Below are 27,694 nucleotides of genomic sequence, written 5' to 3'. Positions count from 1 at the left end.
TAGTACCTTATGCAGCTAAACTATAAAAACACACAGAGACTAAGTAGCAGGTGCAATGCTAAGTCTCCAGGAAAATGTGTTCTTCATTCCTATTTAGAACACTTGTAAGTCAGTCGTTTTTCTTAAGAAGGTGGCGGTAGGGGCTAGGGAGGCCACTTCAGGTTCTGACACAAAAACATTCCATAACTGAGATATCACCCCCATTCATCCTGAAAACTGGCATCTAATGCGGTTCTGAAAAATCTGTGATGACAGAAAAAAGGGTAGTAGGGGAACTACAAGACTGAGTTGGTCCCTCGTGTCCTTCACGCTGTTTCTCTTCCTCGTGGGTATTCTCTGTTGCAATGTCTTTATAAAACCCCAGGTCTTCCTACCCCAGATGCCTCTATCAGTTCTTGTCTCTTCTCCTCTTCCCTGAACACTGAGCCCTGGGCTGAAGAGAAATCTCTAGTGTGGAGAAAGTGGAGTTACCCCCGAAGGCATACCAGGGAAGAGTGAAGTCCTAGACTGTGACGCACTGACGTTTGGGAGGTCAACATTGTGGGTCTAGAATGGGAATAGTAAGGAATTAAGCTCAAGCCTTAGTTCTTTCCTAGCAGCAGTGTGGGGCTGAGCTTTTTCCCTCTGGTTCAGGTCATCGAGGAGCCTGTGTTAGTCATGGAAAGTGGCTGTATGGAGATCCAGAGATGAAAGAACCACCTGAAGTCACAATCACAATCCAAATGCCACTGGGAAGTGGCAGAATGATAGAGATAGAATTTGAATTTATAAGTATGTCATTTTAAGTGATATTAAAAAATCAACTTATAAAATCTATTATGTTAGTTCCACCAACTCCCTTGCTTAATATATGTTACAGACATGCTAAGCAATCAGTCTTTCACTAAACTACATCCCTAGCCCTTTTCACTTTTTTTATTTTGAGGTAGTATCTTATTAAGTTGCTTAGGCTTGGCTTGAATTAATGTTTTTCCTGCCTGAGGCTCCCAAGTATCTAAGATTTACAGGCCTGCTTCACAAGATCCAGTTCACTGCACAAGTTTCTGTTTGAAGAGCATGCTCTTGCCACAATGTAAGGATGGATCTCTTATCCACTTAGCAATACATTTTAGCAAAAATTAAGACTTTAGCATTTGAGTTTATGCAGTGGCCTTTGGTGATGTTGGCTAGTGTGAATCCATTTTCTATAGCCTTCAGATTTGAGACCTTCAGCCAATCAGATTTGAGACCTCCCAGATCTAGCTAAGACATTGACTTTAACATTCTCTATTCAGAGAATCGATCAGTAGACTGCTCATTGGCCTGTATTGGTCAAATTCTTCTCAATTTCCAGACATAAAAGCCACAGGAAAGTGGTGTTGTTTCCCTAAGGTCCTTACAACTGTTTAGCAGTGGCAAAGCCACTCCCCCACCACTTTTCAACATGTCCCATGTTATTGTAAATATAGGTGCAAGTCGAGAAATGGAGGGAATCAAAGTTCAGTGAATTCAGGCTTTGCTCTTTTAAGTTTGCTCCACATCAATAGAACCAGTTATTAGGCAGGATACAAATGCCAGTGCTGCATTCTAGTAAGTGGGTAATGAGTCTAATTTCTGAGCTAAGAGCATTATTTGTTGCTCACTGCTTTTAGCAAGAGCTATGTGGAAGCTTCCCAGGTTACAGAGCCAGAAGCGGTGTCACCAGTGAAATATGACTAAGCAGCTCAGATTTGCTTTCTCAGTCATACCATGTAATGACATTTCCTTCAAAGTTCAGGGGTGAGCAGAGACAGTGTGTTCAGCTGTGAGAATTAGAGAATGGGATTCAAGAGGAGCTCGGATAATTTCAGATTCCATTTCTGAAGACCAAGAGGAACAGGGAAGTAATGCAATTGGCCTTAACTATCTGGCATCTTTTCTCTAAACAGGCTAGAAATAGAAGCCGTGCATCTTTGTGGTCCCATGGGATCACTTGTTTTCCATTTTATTGGGTTAAAAAAAAGAGTGAGGGTGATGGAGCCAATTGTGATCAGTACAACCCTGAAAGCCACTTGAAATGGGAGTTGACTGGGTGCTATTGAAGGCACAGTGACATTAAAGGCATTGCTGCTAAAGTAGAATGGGGAGGGGGCTGGATTCCTTTCTTAAGAAGGCTGTGCCTGTCCTGCTGCAACTGCTCAACTCAGGTGCTTAAGGTTTGCTGATGAGCAAATCGGGGTCCCCAGGGGGCTTAGCTCCTGGCCGCAACCACAAACTGGACTCCGCATTTGACTGGGGCTTTACGAAATGTGAACTGCCCCTTCCTGATGGCTGGCATGAGTTGTGTCAGGAAATGGGAAGGACAGCCCAGGAATTAGGCAGGGCCTCTTGGGAGGCAGTCTAGTACGGGGTAGTTTCTCACTGCCGCAGTGAGTTGAATTAGTCATTTTTTGGGATTCTAACGAACTGTCTACAGATGGTACAGATGCTACTTGGACTGAAGTAGCAAGGGATTTCTTCCTGTGCCAACCCACGGATGGCTTTTCTGTGTTTTCCTATGTCTTGTGGAAACCTCAAGTGTATGTGCATGGCTGCAATGCTCCTCAGAGCCCCGCTTGTAAGTGTTTATTTGAGGGAAGGCGTCATCTTTCTCAGGCTGGCCTCAAGCTTGATATGTTGAAATATGATAAGTTGAAAATGAACGTGGCCTTCTGATCCTCCTGCTTTGGCCACCTGACTATCAAGATTACAGTAATGCGTCAAAACTCCTGGTTTACATAGTGCTAGTGGTCAAATCCAAGACTGTGCGCAGTCTAGGCAGGCACTGTACCAAGTGAACTACACCTCTGATTCCTTACTTGTGTGTAATTTTATTGGTCCCATCTCTTTCTTTGTCTGGACTTTTACTCTGGATCTTAGTTTATTCATTTACGGAAGTGAGGAAATAATTGTTCCTATATTGCAAACTTGTTGAGAGAAACAAATACAATGAAAAAGTTTAATCTTCATATATGATAATATTAAACTATTATAACCTTATAACAACAGCGATTGTTTCTATTATTCATGATGCTGGAGGTTGGGGAGTCCAGGATGAAGTTGCAAGTAGAGCCAGTAGCTGGTGACTACGTGATCACAGTGTCCACATATGGTGGAAAGGGCAAAGCAGCTGTTTGGGGTCCTTTTATTTATTCATTTTTAAATTTATTTTTATTCTATGTGTGTGAGTTTTTTGCCTGTATGTATATCTTTGCACCATGCATGTGCCTGATACCAGTGGAGGATATCAGGTGTCATGTCCCCTGGATATGAAGTTATAGGTAGTTGTGAGCTGCCATGTGGGTACTGTAAATGAAACTCTGGTCCTCTGGAGAGCAGCAAGTGCTCTTAACCGGCTACTAATCCCATTCATGAGGGATTTATGCTTGCTCATGGCTTACTAACTTCCCAATGTTCCCACTTCCAAATCGTACCACCCCAAAAGATTACCTTTCCATGTATGAACTTGGGCGGCATAAGCACTTACATCATTGCCATATGTGTTTACTCTCTAGGCATCATGCCAGGCAGATGGCAGAGGCCCAACACATCAGTGATCACAGTTACATGATTAGTGAAGGAGTGAGTAGAGTGTCTGCCTAGCATGCATCAAGTCCTGGGCCAATGCCCGTAATCCCAATGCTATTGATGCGGAAGCAGGAACATCATAAGTTGAAAGGTGATTCCTGGCTAAAGGGAGTTTGTGGTCTAGCCTAGACTCTATGAGACTATGCCCAAAACAGGGAGAGTATTAGTGAGGCAATAAAGAATGCAACAGGGAGTTGGAGGAGTGTCTTCTAATGTGCCTCTTTGCCTTACATATTGAAACGGAGAGTGACACAGCATGGATCTATTTGTAAAGTCATAGAAATAGTAACTTCTGCACAATTTACACTGGCAGATCCCCAAGGTTTCAGAATTCACAACTGGTGTTTAGAGGATGGAAAATAGGTTTTGATGTTATTGTGGATTTGCAGAATGGAAAAATATTGGAAAACGTGTAGCAACTAAATCGTGTTTCATCTGCTGATGTTGGAATGGAGTTTGTCTGGCTGTAAGTGAGTGTTCAAGGAAACTCTAATGAGGTTTCGTGCCTGTCTTTGCTATTGCTTACCCACAGTAGACTTTCTGTTGCTTGTAAACTTGAGCCACATTCATCCAATTACTGGAGTGATATCTTGGGATTTCCTAGCAATAATTCAAATTCATTTGTCCATTTCTGAGTCATAGAAATGGTAAAATGAATGGAGGGTGGTAGTTTTTCTGTTTATCACAGATCTAAATGAACTAAGTGACTTATTTCTGAACCAAAAATAAAGCAAGGAATAAAGCAAGTTCAGCTAATCCGAATCATATACCAGACTCTAAAGAGGCTAGTGATGACATCATCACAACTGTGTCATGATTTGACCTTAACTTTAAAAAGCACTTTAGACAGTTACATACTTTACATTTCCATAGGCCCCAGGGCTTGCAGATCAGAGAGAGGGATTCGTTCTCCATTTCATGACATTAGGGTAAGGTGTGGTTGCTCAATCCTGTAATCCCAACACTTGGGAGGCAGAGACTGCATACAGTGTATTCCAGGCCAGCAGAGCTATATAGCTCTCTGTGGAAAACAATCCAAAGAAAACAAATAAAAACTAACAACAAAAAGTGGCGTTCCTTCCATCTCAGTGGCCTAGGTAGCACCCCACTTGTCCTTGGTTTTCTTATCCCACTCTGCCTTAAGGGACTCTCCCCTACTTTTACTCAGTTGGGCACCAGTGCACTTGGTCTTTCTAGACATCCTCATCTGTAAATTTGATCTCATACTTCCCCTTTGCATTATGGTCTAAATGACAGACAAATGGAAGTGATGTCCTCTCTCCCAATATTTCCTTCTCTTATAGGATATCCAGGTCAAGTGCATGGAAGAACGATCTAGAGTAAAACTTCCAATACTCAATTTGGAGAGAATGAGGATGTGGTTCAATTGGTGAAGTACTTGCCCAACATATTAACAGGGCATGGTGGGACACGCCTCTAACCCCAACACCTGAGAGGTAGCAACAGGAAGCTCAAAATTTCAAGGTCCTCCTTGACTGCAAAGGACATTCTAGACCAGTCTGTGCTACATGCAACCCTGCCTTTAAAAACATCATCTTAGAGCGTAGGAATGAATGGTGTAGTAAAGACTGTCCTTAGGTGTGTTTGGTTCCCCGCATTCTCTGAAACAATAATCCTTGTGCCTGTTTTTCCACTGGTCTCTAAAGGCGTCCTGTAATGTCTTCCTGTACAGTTCCTGCTGCTACAGAATAGGCTAGCTGTGAGAACGGCATCTGTGGAGAATCTCAAGTATATTTGGGTTTTCTCAAAAAGGAACTGGGTGCAGTCCAGGCAACTTCCTCATTTGAACAGTGACTCTCGTTGATGCATGTTTTATTTTATGATCAGTTCATATGTTCTAAAACTCAGTCAAGTAGCAGGCTATTTTAAGAATCCAGTGCTGCCATTTGCAAGCAATCAACCCGGGTAAGAAACAACCACACAAGTAAAACAAGGGAGCTATTTTCATCACAGAATTTACTCTGGTGTGTCTATCTCCTATAGCATTTGTCTTTGTTGTAGAGACCATCCACTTTTTCCCATATCTATGTCACACACACACACGCGCACACACACACGCACACGTGCACACATGCCCAAAAGCGGTCCCACTGGAGATTATAGGCTGAAAGCACATGAACTTCACAAACAGCCTTAGTTAGCGGTGATGGGTCACATAGCCAAAGAAGACGTACACACAGGGAAGAGACTTGTGGGACTGGGTGTGGGAGACGCGAGGCTGAGAGGGACAGTGACCTGAATGCACTATCTAAGTCTGGGAAACTGTAAAAAAATGACACATCAACACAAAGGAAACAACAAGGGACTCTGCCTGGTGACCATTTTGACACAGATGTCATGAACACTTTCCCAGGGGAGACAGATTAAGTCTGGTGTCCTCTGCACTTAGGGATGTTCTCGCCACCACCTATTGCACGCTGTTCACCTTGGCTTTGGCCAACTGAAATAGAACTCCTGTCAGTTTATTCCTGAAAAGTGCATTTTTAACATTTGGGAAGTAATGCCATTTAACTCCGCACGAATATTAATGGCACCCTTTTATTAAAAGTCTATCTCTCTCTCTCTCTCTCTCTCTCTCTCTCTCTCTCTCTCCCTCTCTCTCTCTCTCTCTCTGTGTGTGTGTGTGTGTGTGTGTGTACGGTCCCATGCCCATTCCACAGTATGATTATAGGGGCCAGAGGACAATTTAAGGAGTTGACTTTTTACTTCCACATGTGAATTCTGGGACGCTAACTCAGGTTGCGAGATTTACTATGTAGACTAGGCTGGCCTTGAACTTTTGGTGATCCTCCTGTTTCAACTTGCTGAGTGTTGGGATTGCTAGTGTGAGTCACCATGCCTGGTTTACATCTACACTATTGACTGACTAGATTGTTTCTGTTCTCGGTAACACTAACTAGCCTCAATATACATATCAGAGATTATAAAAAGCCTTAGCCCATCTTAATGTGGGGAATGTGTTTTAAAACCAACATTTTATACTGCATTTAAAACAATTGGGATGGTGAAATGGCTCAATGGTTAAAGGCACTTGTCTGACAACCACAGTTGATTCACCAGGATGAACATGGTAGGAGAGAATCAATTCCCAAAAGTTTTCCTCTGACACATACACATAAATGTACAAAAAACACATCAGCAGGTAATTGATACTTTCAATAGGAACAGTAACCTCTCAGAATGGAGGCAAAATATGACAATGTGGATTTTTGTTTTTAGGCAGGTCTCACTCTAGCTCAGGCTAACTTGGAACTTACTCTGTAGCCCAGGCTGGCCTGAAATTCACGACAATCCTCCTGCCTCAGCCTGACATGTGTGACAACTACAGATGTGGCCCATCATGCCTGGCCAAAGTGTCAGAAAGGCCTGATGTCATAGCTGGAAAAGTCACCCAAAGCCAGGAAGAACTCACAAGCTCAGGCAGATGGACAGTTCAGACCTCTCAGATGAGAAAACAGGAAGTGAGGCTGCACAGCCAAATGCAGGTTGGGACAGAAGTTCTGCAATGTGGCATTGGGCTCCTAAGCAGTCGGGCAGTGCCAGAGAGGAAGGGGAGGAGAGACGGGGACTTGTGACAGTGCCGCCAGTGACGACATTGAATAAAAGGTAAAGCAGAAAGCCTCATCTCCTTCCTGTAGACTCCTGGGGCCATTGCAGAAGTGTTGGGCAGTAAGTGGAGCCTATGCACACCAGCTTCCCATAACTGGCTGAGGAGCTTCTCGTGTTCAGATCAGGAGAGTGAGGCTGAGTATGTGCTGTAGATTTCCTGGTAGGCTCTGCCTTCTTGGCTTGTCTTTCATATCCCAATACTGTCTTGTTCTGACTCACTGATAGCTGCCACATGCCACTTGGCAACTCAGCCACTGCTCTAGTTTCTCTAGAAGGTAGGCAGAAGTTTGCATTTTGTCTTGGATATAGTACTGGAGGAAGGGGCCTTTTGAAAGTTTCATTGGTTGAGTTGATTGCTTACAACATGTTACATTTTCAAATTTCCTTTCTAATAGGTATTTGAGCCTGATGACCTTTATTCAGGGGTCAATTTCTCCAAGGTTCTGAGTACACTTTTAGCTGTCAACAAAGCAACAGAAGGTAAGGCATGTTGGTGATTTATGATTTATGTTTCTAGAAGCTAACTGTGGCCACAGTTGTTCAAATGGTGCAAATTTCTTCCCTTCCCCAAATAAATCCAAACACATATAAAGTACTTTCATTTTAACAACTGAAATGTACGTACCACAGAATAACAAGAAAAAATACATACCTATCAAGCCTACCAATCACATTCTAATATCCTTAGCACAACAATAAGAACCAAAAGTGATTTCATGCAAAGCTTTTGGATTAGCAATGGACTATAACAAGACAGAAAACAAAAAGGGAAAGACTAGTTCCTCCTTTAAAAAAATAACCTTTACAAAATACAACTGTCACTTCCCTTTCTCCAGCAAAGAGATTTTTTTTCTAGTTTTCCATCAGTCATGAAAAAGAGTTTTCATTAGCTTTGCACTGTGAATGAAACCTCGGATAACCCATGAATGAAAGAGTAGCTTATTTAAACATTTCATATCCACGGTATTGAAGATTATTAAGTATGATCAAAGTAAAGGGAGCACTGATAAGACTACACTAGAAGCCCCTTTCTTGTCTGTCATCATGTCTTAATTCTATCGGTAGTGGCCATCGAGAGTTCACATGCTCTGTGCCCTCTCTGTGGCTCTAGGCTGTCTCAATAGCTCCAAGTGATCTCAGTGAATCTTTGAAATACCATTGGGAATATGGTGATGGTGAAGTCCATGTTATAGATGAGGAATGTGAGGCCCACAGCTACCCAAGTAGAAAAAAAAAAAAAAAAAGATGACTAAGCTAGGATTCAAACCCACACATGAGTGTTCAGAGCCCTTATGCCGAACATGAATCCTGATGTGGTTTAAGAGCCAAAAGACTGTGCCCACCCAGCACTGCCAGGTGCCATAGAGGAAGTAGAAGATATGGCCCTACCCTTGGGAAAATTACCATCTATTTATGGAGACTCAACTTGTCCACGTGAAACAATTAGGGAACGAGAGCAGACAATATAATCAAGTGCCAAGTAGGATGGGGCATCTGGTAAGCTATCAAGTAATTATAGTTTTATCCCAAAAAGCTGCAGATAATAGCAAGATGTGGAAAAATACTTCTCCGAAGTTGTTCTTTTGCTATTTGGGAAAAAAAATGTTTTTGAGCTATTGCGAGGCGTATAGCAGAGAGTACAGCTAATTCAAGTAGCTATATTTAACGCACATGACAAGTATCCAGTTCTGGGAAGGGATGATGGTATAATTCTAACATTATGCCACACAAATTATACGTTCCTTTGCCAAACTCTTCTAGCAAGTTTTACAGTCTCTTCACTTACCACAGATATTTATAAAAATACAAGGAGGTGAAAGTTAAAACCCACAGCCTCAAGGAAATTACTTGGATACTGAGCCTGTCGCCTAGGGAATGTTTGGGTGTTAGACTTTTGCAGTTTATATCTTTTAAAACTAAGTGGAGAGGAAAAGGAACCTCATTTGAATTTGTCAAGAAGCCAGCCTCTCCCTTGAATACACGCTCAGCATACTGAAAACACCCAGCTCAGCTCTGGCCCGATCGAATTTCACGAAGAATCACGCGAGAGAAGGCTCCCGTGTTTGATTTTACAAAGCCATTCTAGTGTCAAGATTGCATCTGTCTCAAATACGCTCTTCTCCCTCATTCTGATTTTGCACCCCGCCCCCAACCCACCAAAGAGACTTGATGTTATGTGTGCCACGCATATTTTTACATGTAAGCAAAGAACCCTTAAGTTATGGGCCAGCAAACAAAGAAAGAAATCCGAAACATTTCAAAAGTAATAAGAGCCACAAACAGCTGTTTGGTACCCGATATAGGTCTGCCTTGGATAACAGGGCATACTGTGGCAACTGGTTCAGGACGGAATAGTTGTATGGAAATGGGTTAGGAGAAAATGTGGTTCTGTCGCTGTTTTTCATTATACTGGACAGCAATGGCCAGTAAGGTTAAGAAGAAAAAAGTTGGCCATTGGAAAGAAAAAAGGGAGGGGGAGCCTGAAACATACAGCTTGTTCAGAATGACAGAGGTCCCAGGAGTGGCTAGGATGGCTTTGATAATGTCCTGGGCAGGAGCTTCTCGAGTTGTAGGTGGGTTACTGCTGTGAGTGGTTCTTTACCGTGTCTTTTCCTCTTTTCACAGATCAGCTATCAGAAAGACCATGTGGACGGTCCTCTTCTCTTAGCACAACCAACAGCTCTCCGACAAACCCACAGGCAGCCGTTCCCAGCACAACTCCGGCGCAGCAAAGCCAGGCAAAGGCAGTGGTAAGTAGAGTCCCCATTCCCTAACCCCTGTTTTAAAATCTGTCAGATCAGGTCAGCGCTCCAGATGTAGTTCCACATATGGTGAGGTGGAGATTCCATTTGTTTGGTGTGTCACCAGACAAATGAGGTACAGAGTGAATATCAGTTCAAGCTGGAATGCTGGCCTAAAGCGGGTAGGTGGGGCCTGGCCTCAGAAACTCAGCAGTGAAGCCCCAGCTCTGTTTACTAGAATTCAGCTAGTCACTTAATTGGAAATGCTATGCAAATGTCAGTCATTATAACTGCTCCTGATGGCACTTTGCTGTTACTTTCCCTACCCCATGAGCTTATTAGAATGAGTTATTACCTGGCACTCACAAGCAACCAATAAATACTCATTATTGTTCTGGTCTTGGTTGCAATCCTTTTTCCTTTGAACTCCTATTGAGCAAGAACTAAATGTAGCTGGATGTGGTGAAACAAACCTGTATTCCCAGCACTCTGGAAGCTGAGGCAGGAGCATCACTAGTTTGAGCTTAACCTGGGCAACATAGTACACTCAAGACCACGGACTCAAAAGAAGACCCACTTTTAAATATCAGCCCATGACAAATTTCTATATTGGATCTCTTAATTGTCTTTGCATTTGGTCTTAGAAGCTTTGATTTGGGAGAAAATGCTATTTTCTGTTCTTTCACTGGATCACCTAGTTGTCTTTGCATTTGGTCTTAGAAGCTTTGATTTGGGAAGAAATGCTATTTTGTGTTCTTTCACTCCTGTCAAAAGCGACTGCTTTACTGTAGGACACCATAACTTGTTATGGCCAGAGCATCTAAACCAATGTTTCTTATTCTTTTGGATATCACTTCCTCCTCCTTTTGAGATAGGCTCTCACATAACCCAGCTTGGTATAGAACTTGCTATGTCTTGGAGGTAGAATGACCTTGAACTTCAGCTCCTCCTCCCTCTACCTCCCAAGTGCTAGGATTACAAGTGTGTATGATCATACTTAGGTTATATAATTCTGAGGATTGAAACGGGGCTCCTAGATAAATAATCTACCAACTAAGTTACAGCCTGGCTCCCCAAACTTTGAGAAGCCAATGAATGCTTCGGTGCCATATTCTTTGGCCCCTCCTTTAAGTTGCATATAAAAGCTTATATGGATAAACTAATATGAATAAGGAAAATTACATTGAGCTCATCAAATTTTCGTAAGGACCTGTGCTTCTCAGAAGTTAAGCTCCAAACTACTTATTTATATAATTGTGGGTGTTTAGAGGCAGTCTCGCGTACCTCTGACTGACCTTGAACTCAATAAGTAGCTGAGGATAACCTTGAACTCCCAACCTTCCTCCCCTAAGTGCTAGGATCGCAGATGAGTATTTTGCCTTACCCAGCCTACTAAGTTACAGGCCAGTTCCCCCAACAGATCCCTTGGAGAAGCTGATGAATGCTATGGCAATCTTACGACTGAAAGCTAGCCTACTTCAGATTTGCTAGTAACTGAGAGTCGGGAGTGAGTTTTACAAGGGTAGGTTAGTAGCTAGCGTTAACCATTTTACATCAGAGAGAAGCAGAATGGAATGCTATATGAGTGTGCTTCAGTGGCTGCTTCAGCTAAGCAGCCACTTCGAAAACCGGTAAAAGAAAAGGGAACTGAAAGTTGTGACTCCCTCGAAAATATGCATTCTGAAAAAATGCAAGCTTTATTTTAAATTTTTCTCATTATTATTATTATTATTGCTGTTGTTGTGTGCATGCGCTGTCTGTATATGAATGCAGATCATGTGAGGATCAGGAAAGAATGTTTAAGAGTCAGTTCCTTCTTTTCTTCCACCATGGGCTCCCAGGGTGGCCATCATTTTGCATGGCCCTGCAGACACTTGTGTATGGATTTGACGGGGTAATTAATCTCCCCTGAGACATATTGAGAGGCTCCTAATCTCAACACTGATGCTAAACTAGGCATGGTATCATATACCTGCAATCGCAGCTCTTGGGAAGCTGAAAGGCAGGAAGATTGCTGTGAGTTCTGCCCAAACTACATAGTGAATTTCACACCTGCCTGAGCTAATATGAGACATTGTCCTAAAAATGAATAAACAAACAAACAAACTAAGATGGTCCTTGGGTTTTTATTTTTTTTTAATTAAAAAAAAATATGGCTTTGTGTGTTTTGCCTGCATGCATGTCTGTGTACCACTGCAAAAGTGTTCAAGAAGGCCAGAAAAGGGTAACAAATTCTCTGGAACTGGAGTTGCTGGTGGTTGTGAGCTGCCATGTGGGTGCTGGGAACTGAACCCAGTTTCTCTGTAAGAGAAACTCTTAACTGCTGAGCCATTTCCCCAGATACCTGGGGTTACAACAAGCCTTGGTAGCAACACTGTGCTTACATCCACAGAATTTCTACCCATGCCTCAATTAGATGACAACTTAATCTGGTGTGGCGTTTGTTTCCCTAGGAGATGACGGAAAATGGAAGTCACCAGTTGATAGTAAAAGCAAGATTCAACTTCAAGCAGACAAATGAAGACGAATTGTCAGTTTGTAAGGGGGACATCATTTATGTCACTCGAGTTGAAGAAGGAGGCTGGTGGGAAGGCACATTAAATGGGAGAACAGGATGGTTCCCTAGCAATTATGTTCGAGAAATTAAACCCAGTGGTGAGTATAAGTTTTTTAAGTCTTCTTACATGTGACACTTATTCCTTCCTGGTGTTCTTATTGAAAGTATCTTATTTTAAATTGTTTAACATGAACAGTTGATATATGTATATGCCTGTCCAAATTAAGACTAGGGCAGAACTGGGAATGGTTACATTTGGTAAAACAAAGTTGTATTTAGATTATGTGAAAGCCAAATAAGCAAAGAAATCCAAGGTTCGAACAACTGTTGTACTGCAAGTACGTGCTTTTTCTGTCCCCTGATTCTAGCTCAGAGTACACAGTGCAGAGTCCTTCCTGCTCCTCTGAGAATCACCATGGCAGAATACAATAACAAGAGAAGCTGAGAGCTAGCTTCCCTTTTTAGCTCTACACCCTTTAAGCAGACCTAAGGCTTATTGCTTTAGAGATGTGGGAAAGAGATAACAGAAAGCTGCCTGGCCATGTTAGGAGCAAGATTGTCCTTAGTTCATTGCACACCATGAGCTGCTTTCCCTTTTCTGAATAATATATACACGATAGAGTTTAATTGCTCTTTAGAGGTCTTTTTTAGAGTTTTTTTTTTGTAACTTATTTGTCTTTAAATAAGAAGGCAGATTTCTGTAATGCTCAAGAGAAATTAGCAGAGCATCATGGTGTACGTCTCTAATCCTAGCCCTGGGGAAACGGAGACAAGTGGATTAAGAGTTTAAGATCATCTTTACCTGTAAAAGAATATCTAGGCTAGCTTGGGCTACATCAGAGCTTGTCTCAAATAAACTGAACAACAACAAAATTTGATCAAACCCTTCCACAACCAGTTTTTGGAAGAATATGGTATTACAGATAAAACTGCTGTTATTATATCTCTTCATTTTTCAAAAAATATTTACCCAAGGACTCCTTTCAATAGCTTGATTCTCAGTGTATTATCTCTTTTGTAGATGTCTTCTTTGTTTTTAATTTTAATGCTTCATAATTGATGGGGCCAGTGAATGGCTCAGTGAATAAAGATGCTTCCTGCCAAACCTGACATTGGTTTGATCCCTAGCACACAAGCTAGAAGAATAGAACCAACTCCCAAATGTTGTTCTCTGCCCCCCATATGTGCACCCTGGTGCATGTCCCTGAAATAAATGAATAAATAAATACATAAATAAATTTTACTTAAAATGATACTGTGGGCTAGTGAGATGCCCAGTGGGTGAAGGTGCTTACTGCATAGCAAAGCGCTGATGATCAGAGTCTGATCCCCAGAATCCATAGAAAAATGGAAGGAGAGAACCAACTTCACAAAGCAGTCTTTTGATCTCAGCATGTGTGCCGTGGCCCCAGTGCCCCTCCCACTCACACATGCCCAATGTATTTTTTACATTGATACATTTCATTAATAAACATATGGACTCATTCTAAATAAAATAAAATATTTCAGAAGTATAGTATAGATAACGAAAGTTCCTTCTCCCTGCACAGCTGCCCCTGGATAACTAGTATTCTTAGAAGGCTTTCTTTAAAAGTACTTAAGATGAAATTTAGTTGTTCTACTTGCTGTGATCTGGGATCGGGGACAGGAGCATCTCATTGAATGGATTGTTTACTAGAGGACTTATAAATATTTGTTTGTATAGATTTTTCATCAGTTTTTGTCATGCTGGGCATGGAACCCAGGTCCTAATACATGCTGGGCAAGTGATTTACCTCTGATCCAGAGTCCCAGCCCTCAACATTTTTATGTACTGGGAATTGAGACTTTTTAAAGCTCTGGAAGTGTTTTCACAGGCCCTGCCAGGAATTTCCTTGGTTTTGATTATTTTTACAGCTGACCTTCACTCTCTGCTATATCTTTCCTTTGACATAATCCAATTGTCAGGATCCTAAACCGTTTTCCAGATTTACACTGGCGTTCCCTGGTGCAGTGTCCTCATCTGCAAAACTAAAAGGAACAGCTTTTGCTGCCTCGCCTGGAAATTCCAAGCATTGCTTAAAGGGTAGAGAAGTGTACATCATGTCTCTCACTGTGACATCTTAAAGCGATATGCCTACTTTTTAATGGACCACCCTAGGCCTTGCTTTCCCTTCCCTTAAGACTTTTCTTCGGATACTCAGGTTAAAGACTCAGGTTAGCAAACTCTGGCCCAACTTGTGCACTTAGTGTCTCCCTAGAAACATCTTGCTATTGAAGGCAGGAGTGACTTCACTATCCAGCTTCTGAGGCAAAGAGGGTCTAGGATCTGATGTGTGTAGGATAGCATCTCTCATGTAGCTCATTGTCATCACTTTCTTGTCTTCCTTGCTGTTGTTCCTGTCACTTCTATAATCTAGCCTAAACTAAGTAATCAGGACAATTCATTAACAATGTAACCCAAATCATGGTTCCCAGAAGGTATAAAAGCCTAGGTCACTACAGTAGTGTTGGTCCAACCTTGTCCCTAGATGACCTCACTCCTCATCACTCATTCCACTTTATACATACTGGTCCCTTGGCCTACCTAGCTGTCCAGCCATTGGCAATGTTCTTCTCAGATTTCAGCACTGCTATGTGCCTTGTGACCTTCAGGTCTGCTCTCTTGTGCACGTTGTAGCAGTGCCTTCCTGAGTCACCCAGGACAAAGGTGACTTCTATCCCTGCTGCCTCTACCCATCTCTTTGTCCTGCTTTACTCTTTGTTCTATTGTTTTTCTTTCCCTAATATCCTATACATTTACTTCTTTCTTTATTTCATTTTCGGCCTACATCTTACCTTTAAAATGTGAAAACCACAAGAACAAAGATGTTCTGCTTTGTTTATGCTTGTCAAATATATATAATGTCTGGGTGTGAGGGCTCTAATTTCCAGGACTTTGGGGAGTGAGTCAAAAGGATTGCCCATGAGCTCAAGGCCAGCCTGGGCTACAGAGTGTGACCCTGTCTCAAAAAAAAAAATCATGATTAAAACAAGATAAAAATGGGTGGGGGTAAATATTGTCAAAGTATATGACTTACTTGAAAGAAATTGTGTATATGCAATCTAATACCATGAACAATGACTATAAACCAACAAAAGTTCCAGAGTCAGAAAAGGACCATATTGTAAAATAAATATTATGAGGTAGTTGGTAAAATTGTACTAATCTTATTCATTGAGTATCTGCTAACCACTTGGGATGTATGCAGCAATATTGTCCACAGACTCTGCCCCTAAGACATTTTTAGGCTTATGTGTTTAACTTACAGTAACAGCATAAGACAGAGCAGGCAATCCAGATAAAGGTCTAAACATGAGGCTGTTGGAGCAATGAAGAAACAATTTGATTAACAGTATTCTAAGTTGAGGGAATTCCCTGAACAGGGTTGTGAAGATATGCAGATGGTTCTGATTAGTGGAAGGTTAGAGAACATGAGTTAAAGAATGTTTATAGGGAGTAGTAGGCAGAATGATTTTCCTTGAGAATAAAATACACAAGGCCTTTGAGCTAGAGCTCTATGAAGAGATGTGTCGCAAAGTCAAGCTGCTTTCTATTTTTCACTGATATGTTTAATCATTAATTTTAAAAGGTAGTTTACAAGTGTGGTGGTTTGAAAGAAAATGCCTCCCAAAGGGAGTGGCACTGTTAGGAGATGTGACCTTGTTGAAGCAGGTGTGATCTTGTTAGAGGAAAATGTCTGCGTGGAGGCAGGCTTTGAGTCTCTTTTGCTCAAGCTTCTCTCAGTGTGTCACTCAGTGTACTTCTTGTTGCCTGCTTATCTACATTTGGCAGCTTTTTTCCAGTGCCGTGCTTCCCACCGTAATGATAATGGACTAAACCTCTGAAACTGGAAGCTGCCACCTCAGTTAAATATTTTCCTTTGTAAGAGTTGCCATGGTCATGGTGTCACTTCACAGCAATAGACAACAAGACATTTGGATTACTTCAAAATCACTTCATAAAGAAGGATGACCTTGAATTATTAATTCTCCTGCCACTACCTCCTGTATACTGGAGTTGCAGGTGAAGTTAAGTCTTTGGCAACAGCACCCTTGGAAGAGAGATTAAAATAGTTCTTTAGGCATGCTGAATAGTTACTGTAACAGTGATTGTTATAAAGAGAGTAAGCCTGGCTCCTGATTCTCTGTGGTCTCCTATCTTACTGTACAATTTCTTCTTCATGTGGCCAATTCTCTTTCTGTTTTTCTTCCATATCATCATCTAGATGAGGAGGGCCTCACCAGAGGCCAAATATATAGGACCACACAATCTCAGCCATTCAGCTTCCGGAATTGTGAGATAAGGAATCCAATTTTTACAGGCACCTACCTATAAATATTTTGTTATAGTAACAGTGGACAAACTAATAAAGTGCTGGACTCCCCTCACAGAGAAATAGGAAAAAGGTGTGTCTGTGGGGGTTGGAAGGTGTTAGTAATGAAGATAATGAAAGGTTTGAATTTGGAGAAATGGAAAGAGAAAAACTGAAGATGAAATGTACAATGGCAATATAAAGGCAGTGGCTAATGAAGTATGAATGCTATTATACATCAGCATTACTCACAGACAGTGTATTAAGGGTGACGAGGCTATGGGAACAATGAAGGAGCTAGTGTTTGGGCTGCATATCAAGTCAGGGAACTAACAGATGGGCCCAGAAGGGAGGGAAGGATAAGTTAAGTTAAGTCGTAGCAATTGGGCAGAGAAAACAAGAGAACTCCTGTGGTCAGCTGAGCAGAGTGAGCTTTGCACCAGTGTCAAAGGTTAACTTGGTGTAAAGGAAGGTATTAGGTATTTTGTTAGGAAAGGTAGGTGAGCAATACAGTTTTGTTGATTTGAACTCTGTCCCACCCCAACTATTGCTAGCTCTGCCAAATCTACCTCGAATGCCACAAAAGGACATATTGTATTCAATGATTGTGAATGGATGCCTTTTTATTCATTTCTTTCCATGAATTCCTTGTTGATATGTAAGATTAGAAAATAAGGCTAGTCTTCAGGGAGGTTGAAAATGATTCATAGATGAAATGTGTATTCTGTAGACACAAACCTTCACTTTGCATTTTAAACCCCACTGCCATACAATGTCTTCAACTGTTTCATGAAGTTGAATCAGGAATGGAACTGAAGAACTTGGGTGATCTCTGTCTTCCCTTCTATTGGGGCAAAGGTGGAGTTATGTGGTCACTTGGGCAGTCAGTAATTCTGACAAATTCACACTCCTATCCTAGGAGGTGAGACACTCAACCTAATACTAATAGCATTTTTGTAATGTCACATAAGGGCAAAGCAAGCCGAGAGTCACATAATCTCCTCTGTGTGTGAGTGTTGTGCCAGGGAGTGCCACGCACTTTCCATCTCCTGAGATGCTCATTGATGGAAATGCTTAGTGCCAGGGTAATTTGTTCTAGATTCCACTGTGGGTCTTGGGTAAAGATTACTGTGATCAGAGGCACAGAAGCAGGCTGCTTGCTCCTGCCCTTGGAGAGGAAACAGATTTCAGGGAAGTGCTTAGGTCAGGTGGTGGTGATGCACACCTTTAATCCCAGCACTCAGGAGGCAGAGGCAGGCGGGTCTCTGTGAGTTCAAGCCCAGCCTGGTCTACAGAGTGAGTTCCAGGATAGCCAGGGCAATATAGAGAAACCCTGTGTCGAAAAACAAAAAAGAAAAACCAAAGCCACACCCCCCACACAAAAAATCATGGAAAAAAGAAAGGAAAAGGGCAAAAGAAAGAAAGATCTCTATGCCAGAAAAAAAAGTTGAAACAAGCATGATAAGAAAACAGTATTTTAAACAAATTTTATTTTCTCCAATTGATCCTGTTAAAGAGTTATTAAGTCAATTGGTGGGATGACTAGGTAAATGGATAACTAGGTTTGTATAAGCAGATTAAGAATCCACTCTCCCTCATATGAGACCCTGTCTCAAAAATAAAAATATTCCCTATTTTCCAGAATCTGGAGTAAAATCTTTTGTTTCATCCCTGTTACTGGTAATTTATTTTTTAAAATTAAATATCTCTGCCTCTCTGCTTCTCTCTCTCTCTCTCTCTCTCTCTCTCTCTCTCTCTCTCTCTCTCACTGTGTGTGTGCAAGCAAGCAGAGGTGAAAGGAAAACTTTGGGAGTCAGTTCTCTCCTTCTATATGATTGCTCACCTCAGTTTGTCGCTCAGGTGGCATGGGCCTTTACCCATTGAGCCATCTTATAGGTCCCTGATATTGCTAATTTGTTCTCGCTCTTTCTCTCTGTGTCTCACTCTTTTCACAGTCTTATTTGAGCTTTGATTATTTCATTGTTTTTTATAAAAATAATCTAAAACCATTAATATTTTTTTCTTTGACAATTTTTCATGCATGTTTGTAATGCATTTCAGTTTCTCCCATGTTCACAGTCTTATGTTTTCAAAGAACTAACTCTTTTTCCTTTGAGTTCAGTTATTCCAGCCATGAAGAAATCTCTAAAACATCCACGTCTTTGGTATATGATTTTCCTCAGTTCTACTTTGCATAGCTAACATTGTATTTCAATTGCATTATGCATTCCTTCAGCCTTTCCTGCCCTTGACTGTGTCTTAGCAGGCACTCCATTAGTGGAATGCACTTATCTTGGCTTGGCTTCTGATTGGTGACCACATCTTGTTGGTATCTTCCATCCACATACTAACCAGACTTGACCTTGCTTAGTTTCTGAAACTGAAGGCAATGGGGCATGTCCCATGTGTTGTATCTATAGACCTTGATTTTACATGTTCTTCACTTTTTGACACCATCTTGTTATGTAGCTCAGTTTAACTCCAATTCCTTAGGTATCATTAGCTAGTCTAAAAATTATGACAATCTTCCTGCCTCAGCCACATTAAGAGTAGGATTATAAGTGTGACCCACCACAATAGGCTCAAAAATGTTATTTTTATTAAGATAAGTTTAAAGAATAATTGAGCAAAAGCTTACTTTCTAATTAAAATCTTTACTGAAGTCTTGCATCAGCCCAGTGCTAGTCACCCAGCCCTTTAGTAGTTTTGTCTCTGGGAATCCTATTGATTGGGAGCAGAGCCTCCTTATCAAGTCATGCCTCAGCTTTGATATTGGGTCTGTCATTTCCTATCTGTATGACCTTAGGCAAAGTGCATTACATGCCTGGTTTTGTGTTGTCTCTCCTCTGTAAGATATGATCTCCATTTATCAGGGTGTTGTAAAGATAAAAAAATGTCTTCAAGGCTACTTAGTCCCAAATAAATATTAAGAGTATTTTGATACAATAAAAGTTAAAATCAATATTATATGGGGAATATTTATGAAACTATATTGTTCATACATACACATGCATAAAAGAATGAAAGGACGTAATGGTTACTCAGCATGAGGCTTAATTTAGATAATGGAAAAATCATTACAATTTATTTATGTCTCTGCATTTTTAATTCTTAGGGTTGTTTTGTAAAAGATTTACAAGTTGAAAATGATTATTTAAAAAATGAATATTAATATGTGATGGCATACTTTTACTTGGTCATGTGTATTCCATCATGCTTCAGAAAGGGTTCAAAGCAGTGTATGATATAGGAAGATAATGAAATACAAAGAAAAATGAAGAAAACCAGACAGTGCAGGCTGGAAAGATACTATGCAGTGTTGCTACTAAACATTTATAGCCAGGTGTGGTAATCCTCGCAATCTGGAGGCTGAAGCAAGAGGATCGGGAGTTCAAGGTTAGCTTGGGTTACATGGTGAAACCTTATCTCATAAATAGAAATATGATTGTTTTGTATTTTATTTTAATTAGAAGACTCTTCTAGGATACCCAATGGTTGTGAGTTATTGAGTAAGATGAACTCTGTAAAAGAAAGCCAGCATTTTCTAATGCAATATAATAACATTAAAATGATAAAGAAAACAGAGGAGCATTTTACAGAAGTTTTCAGCGAGTTGGAGATTCTGTTTATTTTATTGTTGGCACAGTAAGCAACCCCAAGAAAGGCATGGTTGGTATTATGTATTTTTCTATTTTTTTTTTTTTACTAATTTGTCAGTTACAAATACACTTTGGATTGCTTTGGTTTCACTTGCCAGTTTTGAATACATTGAGTGAAGACCCTAACTTCCATAAATAAACCCAAACTGAGAGTGTCACTCCTTCCTGGCTCTGCCATTGGTTAGCTATGTATTAACTCTTTGGACTGTTCCTCCCTTGAAAATTGAGAAGTCTGAACAAGAAGATTGGACTTTGACTTTCAGCAGTTCAGTGGTAGGTCCACCTACTTAAGGGAGGTACATTCTTTCCTCGTGGAATCTTTGTACAATGTCAGTTGTCTTATGCTATCCAATGTCCACTATGGAGTTATATGTTATTAACATTTTCCAAATGTCTTTTTCACAGAGAGACCTCTGTCCCCTAAAGCTGTCAAAGGATTTGACACTGCTCCACTTACCAAGAATTACTACACTGTGGTGAGTATTCAGAGGGCAAAATTGTTCTAACTCAACGTGGAGCTGTTTCACTTGTCCAATCACTGAATAAGGGAAAACAAGAGAAAGATGAGATAAAGTTGCTCTGTAAGGTTCCAAGGCCGTTTGCATAATGCTCATGTACTTGTGGGAATATTACAGGTATTTAGAGGATTCCCATCCACTGTACTGACTAACTAAAGAGCTGAGTAATGGTTAGGCCTACTAGCAGCACTGGAAGAGAAGATGGTTAACTTTTAGGCCCTGTGCTGAAATATTGTCAACTTGATTTTTGACAAACACCTAAATGGAAGACTGCCTTTTGACACAGAAGGGGAATCCAGTGGTTATGGCTTGAAAACAGATATGTCAAACTATATTAGCTATAAATAGGGTATGTGTAATAATCAAAATAAGCTCCTGCATCATTCTCCTTAATCTATTCTCTATTTCCCTTCATTTCCTTTCAAGCCTTGGCCTAGTCACTAATTAAAAGGTCAAGTCATCATTACCTCTAAGTTGCCTTGTCTGGTAGCCTCATGATCTCCTCCAACCTCTACTGAAATAGTTTTGACCCAGTGTTACATGTTCATTTGTACTGCGTGCTGTGTCATTATCTCTGCACTGGTATATGAGTGTCATTTGACTTCAGAATTTAAATTTAACTATCCAGTGAGATTACAAATGTTCCATACTGGTAATAGAAACAGTAAGTGATATGAAAAATCAAGAAGGATTTCACCTCATAGGTACCACGAGCAACAATAAGAGGAGGATTTTTGTCAATGGCTTTCCTCCTGTTTCTAGTGATAAAGAAATGCATGATTCAGCAGAAGTAGGCAGTATGTTCAGGCAAGAGGGGCATGCCTGCAATTAGTCAAGAGTGGCCCACAGTATGTTCTTCCCTCACTGAAATGTCTCTCAGAAGATCAGATTCTTTATTTCTTGCAATTTACTGCAAGTAGCACATCACATGAAAATGCTGTTGGTAAAACACATGATGGAAGTGACTCAAGGAAGGGTTCTTGGGATCACAGTAGGAAGGTGTAGTCCATCATGGAGGCAGCTCTCATCCCATCCAATCAGGAACTAGAGAGATGATTGGTGCTGCTCAGCCATTACTGCTTTGTTATTCAGTTAGGGTCTTCACCTCCTGGAAGGGTACCATCCCATTTGAGGTGTGTCTTTCCCCACCCCCAGTTTTAAGCCTCTCTGGAAACATGCTCCCAGACATGATCCGAAGTGTGACTGCCAGGTGTTTATAAGTTCAGTGCAGTTAACAGTGAAATTAATAATCACATTTTTTTTTAATGATGTGGCTTGAAGAACTGGCATGCACTAACAAAGTTGAGACAATGGCTGTAACGTGGCAAACCAAAAAGCCCACCACTGCTCTTATGAGCCTTGCTGTGGCCTTCCACTGGCTTACCTCATTTTCGCTCACTGCTCTCTCTACTCACTTCCTGAATTTTCTCGGCCTTTGGGAGCTTACCACTTCTTTAAAATTTAAGAGTGTGTGTGCGTGCATGTGCGTGTGTGTGTGTGTGTGTGTGTGTATGTGTATGTGTGTGTGGGAGAGAGTGTGTTTGAGAGTATATGAGAGCGTATGTGTGTGTGAGCGTATTTGTGATGTCTGGGTGGGCCATGTGGAGATCAGAGGGCAATGTTGTGGAGTCAGTTCTCTCCTTCCACTGTTTTTATTTGAGAATGTCGTGCATGCATATAATATGTTCTGGTCTACCTCTCAGTCCCTTCTTTCCGATTCCTCCTTATCTGCCCCAGTACTTCTCTCACCCAACCTCCATGTGGTCTCTATAAACCACAGAGCACAAGTTCATTTACTGCTCCTTTTATTCCCATGGGTGTGGGGCAATCTTCTGAAACATGGGTAGCCTCTCAGGACCCACTACCCTGAAAGAATGGACTCTACTTCTCTCAACAGCCCTAAATTGCTAATATATCTTCAGCTAAGGGTGGGACTTAATGATCCCTTCCTATAGCATGCTGGGGTTGGATCTGGATTGATCTTGTGCAGATCTCTCTCTGTACTTTTCCATGGGTTCTGGGCACAGAATTCAGGTTGTCTGACTTGTGTAACATGGGTTTTTACCTGTTGAGCTGTCTCGATGATTCTTACTACTCCACCATCACCCACCCCTCTTTGTGAGACAGCTTTGGCTGGCCTGGAGCTTACTATGAAGACTAGGCTAGCGTCAGACTCGTAGAGATCCACTTGTCTCCAGTGCTGGAATTAAAGAGGAACGCCACCATGCCCATCCTTACCTGTATAAGACTTTACACGAGGCTCCATGGAGCCTCTTCTCCATATTCCTCATTACTTTTTACCCTCCTTCCACTAATCTGTTCCATCTGAAGGCTGGTGGTTGAGGAAGTGGCCGGATTATGTGGAGCTGTTAAGTCTATGGTGTTGTACATGAGGTTGCTGGTGTATAAAAAGCCTGAGACTTGGGGGTGTGAAATCAATCGTACCCTTAGAGGTAGGTAGACAGTTACACCGGCGTGAAGTCAGATATGACACAAATACAGAAATATAGTGTCCTTTTTGCTCTCAAAGGATGCTTGCAACATGCTGACAGTGTTTTTTACAGACACCAGAATTATTGCCGACTCCTACAATGTAGTTTTGCTTTGCTTTAAGGTTTTCTGAGGTCACTATAGTCTTCTGTCATAGAATATGTATGTATGTATGTATGTATGTATGTATGTATGTATGTATGTATATCCTCTTAAAACAATTTCTTCACTCGTTTAGCTATTTTTGTTTTTGAGGCAAGGTCTTACTGTGTCTCAAGATGGCCTAAAATTCACCATATAGTTTAGGCCTGCCTTGAACTTGTGACCCTCCCACTTCAGCCTCCTGAGTACAGGAATTACCGGTGTGTTGTACCATACCTGACAATTTTCTTATACTTACATGGCTCCATCCTCTTAGAAAACTTAGTTCCAAAGTTGTTTTCACTCCAAAGCCTTTCCAGAAAATGTAGGACATTTATTTTATGGGAAAATAATAGTCCAGAGGAGAGATACAAGATTGCTACCTATTTTTCTGTGGCTTTGTGCCATCTGTTCCATTTTGAAATCAAGGAAAGGTTAGCTCAGAATATGGATGCTCAATGTCTTCATGGAGACAGAACTAGGGAGGCACAGGCAGTGTCTGGACATAGCCTATCTCAATAAGTTTGAAGGGATTCCCTCCCGATCCAATTGTACCGCACTAAGTTGGTTGATCTGCCAAGCTCCTTGCCTTCTGACTCACCACTGAGGCCTTCTGTTAGGGAGCACATAGCCTTCTCTGTCTGCTCTCCTCCTTCTCCTTTCATATTAGGCATCCTGTGCCCTGAGAAAGAACCAATCCCCATTCATCAGCTGCTCTGTTGAGTTTGATGAAAGTGAGGGAAGCCTGGGTGAGTTTGGGAAAGCATCCCAAGCATTCCCCAAAGAGCACTGTTGCCAGCATGCATTGCCAATCTCATGTGGTCTGAGAGGGAATAATATAATGAGAAAGCTTCTTTTCCTTTTGGTGTGCGTGTGTCCATGTGTATTTGTGTTTGTATATGTGCAGGTGCACTTATATGCACATGCGTGTGTGTGTGGATGCAAGGCGTCAACCTTGGGTGTCGTTCCTTAGGAGGCACCCATTTTATTTTTTGAGGCAGAATCTCTTACTGTAAACAGATGCAACCAGAGTAGACAAGCTGGCCAATGACCCACAGGGCTACACCTGCCATCACATCACCAGCACTGGGATGACAAGGATGTGCCACCACATACGACTTTGGGTGTAGATTGTATGGATCAAACTCAATTCCTCATGTTTGCATGACAGACATGTTAGGGAACCAGTTCTTTCCCTAGCCCTGACAAAGCTTTTGCCTCTAGTTTTATGAGCTCAACATCCTGCCACCTCTAGGGCTTGCAGTTTCTGAGTTTCCTTTCAGGAGTGCAGAGAGACTAGCTCAGTGCAGGAGCAACGGGCCTAGCGTTTGGGAGACCGAGCTCCATTTCCAGCACAGGGGTGGGGGTGGGGTGGGGGGTGGGGATGGGGGGGGTCCTTTCCTCCAGCTGGCTCCTCTGCTTCCTTTTTCTTTATTTGGGTAGGCATTGTGATTCAGGTGGTGTGACAGAGACAACAGTCCTTGAAGCAAAGATGAGGATGTGAAATGGCTCATTATCAGGCATGTTCCTTTTAGAGAAATGCACAGAAAGATGATTAGAAGTTTCATTCCTTCTTGAATTTGAGAGGGGAGGCATGATGCCACAGTTTGATTTTTTAATCCCGATACAACTATATTTGATGTGTATGAGTGGTATGCATGTATGTATGTATATATGTATGTATTATGTGCATCACATGCGTGCCTCCTACCTGCAGATGCTAGAAGAGGGCATTGAATCCTCTAGAATTGGAGTTATAGATAGTTTGAGCTACCTTATGGGTGCTTGGAACCAAACCTTGGTCCTCTGCAACAGCAGTAAGTGCTCTTAACCACTGAGCCTTCTTTCCCAGTCCCCAAATAGATGCTTTTAATAAAGCAATATTCAGGAGTCTTGCCTCCTCCTCAATAGTTAATAAAATACAATATTCATAAATTCTAGGGCATGCACCTTCATTTCTGTGAATACAAAAGAACACCAGAGTCGGGCATAAGCATAAATGTTTACCTGGGATGCTGCAGTGAGCACCACTCCAGCTGAGTAGAGGGATATGATAAACAAACTTGAGCTTCAAAACTCACCCAACATTCCATGAAGACTTGAGGTTACAGGACTCATAGTGTTTTTTTTTTATTACTAATAGTAACTTGTCTTTTGATAGTTTATTTTAGTATTTGTTTGTGTGTATGTATGCGTATGTGTGTGTGTATGTCTGTGTGTGTGTATATCTCTGTGTGTGTCTGTGTGTGTCGTGTGTGTGTCGTATGTGTGTGTGTGTCTGTTTGTATGTGTGTGTGTGTGTGTGTGTGTGCCCACCCATGCTGTGTAGTGGACAGGAATATACATGCTGTGGTGTGCATGTGGAGATAAGAGGATGATCTTGTGGAAAATGGAGCCTGTGTTTTCTCTTTCTACCTTCATGTGGGTTCTAACTCTGCAGGATTATGTGGTAAATTCTTTCACCTGCTGAGCCATTTTGTTGGTCTTTAAAAATGTGTTTGTTTTTGTTTTCTGTTTTGTTTTGAGACAGTGTCTCATGTAGCCCGTGTTTCCTCTTGAATTTGTTATATAGCTGAAGCTGGTCTAGAACTCCTGATCTTCCCCCCGACACCCTCTCCCCAATTTCTGGTATTAAAAGTGTGCATCACCATGCCTAACTTTATTTTGAACGTTTTATTGAACCTATAATTTTACAAAATGGCTGTATTCATTTACTAGTGTGCAAAGGTTCCCTTTATGTCTATGGCAATGTCTTTAGCATTTTGTGGCTCTGGGCCTCAAACACAGAGCCTCAAGCTTGCCAGGCAAGTGTGCTCTACCACTGACTTACATTTCCAGACCAAGCTTTTGTCTTTTCAGCAATAACAAAGCTAACAGATATGAGTCGAAAGCTCTTTAATTCGTGTTTCCTTTATGATAGGTGCTATTAAATATTACATACTTGCTGGTGACCTTATGTGTTTTACTTTGAAAAAATGTACATTCAGATTTCTTTTTTGTTGCTATTCATTTTAAAAGTACAGGGTAGGCTGGGTGGTGGTGGTGACAGTGCACGCCTTTAATCCTAGCACTTGGGAGGCAGAGGCAGGCCGATATCTGAGTTTCAACACAGCCTGACCGACAGAGTGAGTTCCAGGTGGCCAGAGCTACACAGAGAAAAACCAAAACATTGAGAAAAGTATAGGGCGGGTTTTTGCTATATATTTTAGATATTACCCCCTTGGTAGGTAATAGTTTGAAAAGATTTTCTTTCATTTTGTGAGTTGTCTTCATTTCTGTTCATTGTTTCTTGTGTGTGTATATATGCTCATGTGTGTACATGTATGTGTGTGCACTTGTGTGTGCATGTGCATATGGAGACAGAAAAGTCAGTGTTGAGTGCCTTACTCTCTGGCTTTCTTCCTTGATTTATTTGTTGAGACAGAATCTCACTATTTAGCTGGGCTGGGACTCAATACACAAAATCCACAGAGATCTGCTCCTCAGTGCTGGGATTAAAGGCCTGTGCTTTCTACCTTCCCACCTTACTTTTTTTAGACAAAAATGAGCCAGGAGCTCAAGTTATTCAGTTAGACTGACTGGCCAGCAAGGCCCAGGGTCGCCACTTCCTCATTCTTGTGTGGCAAGCACTTCACCCATTAAAACCATGGCTCTGCCTCTCACTCTTTCGCTCTATTGAAGCTTTTTAGTTTGTTACAATCACATTGGTCTATTTTTGGTTTTGTTTCTTGTGCTTTTAGTGTCGTGTCCAAAACGGTTATCACCAAGAACAACACAATGGAGATTTTCCTGGTTTTTTTTTTTTTTCCAAGTAGGTTTATAGTTTTGAGTTTTACCTCTAGATGTTTAATGCAATATAAGGTGATTTTTTTGTGTATAATATGAAATATGGTTTATCTTGATTCTTCTGCGTGTGTGTATTCAATTTTTCTAATAGCACTTACTGAGGAAAGTGTCCTTTCACCGTTGTGTGTTCTTGGTGACTTTGTCAGTAATACATTGACTGTAGATGTGGGCTAGAATTTTTTATTCCATTTCA

The 27,694-nt window shown here is 41.3% G+C and overlaps 1 protein-coding gene across 6 annotated transcripts in view; it reads left to right on the top strand.

The window, feature by feature from the left end:
- Positions 1-27,694, top strand: part of Arhgef6 (Rac/Cdc42 guanine nucleotide exchange factor 6) — a 111,985-nt gene that overhangs the window by 25,817 nt on the left and 58,474 nt on the right. For all 6 annotated transcript variants that reach the window (XM_051178837.1, XM_051178836.1, XM_051178838.1 and 3 more), the window contains 4 exons: positions 7,611-7,695; positions 9,841-9,965; positions 12,410-12,611; positions 20,912-20,982. In XM_051178837.1, the coding sequence (XP_051034794.1) occupies positions 7,611-7,695; positions 9,841-9,965; positions 12,410-12,611; positions 20,912-20,982 (483 nt within the window). The remainder of the gene's footprint in view (positions 1-7,610; positions 7,696-9,840; positions 9,966-12,409; positions 12,612-20,911; positions 20,983-27,694) is intronic.

This window comes from Phodopus roborovskii, unplaced genomic scaffold, assembly GCF_943737965.1.
Source record: "Phodopus roborovskii unplaced genomic scaffold, PHOROB, whole genome shotgun sequence".
Classification (NCBI taxonomy): domain Eukaryota; kingdom Metazoa; phylum Chordata; class Mammalia; order Rodentia; family Cricetidae; genus Phodopus; species Phodopus roborovskii.
The sequence above is the reverse complement of the archived record's forward strand: the minus strand, read 5'-3'. Positions and strand labels throughout refer to the sequence as shown.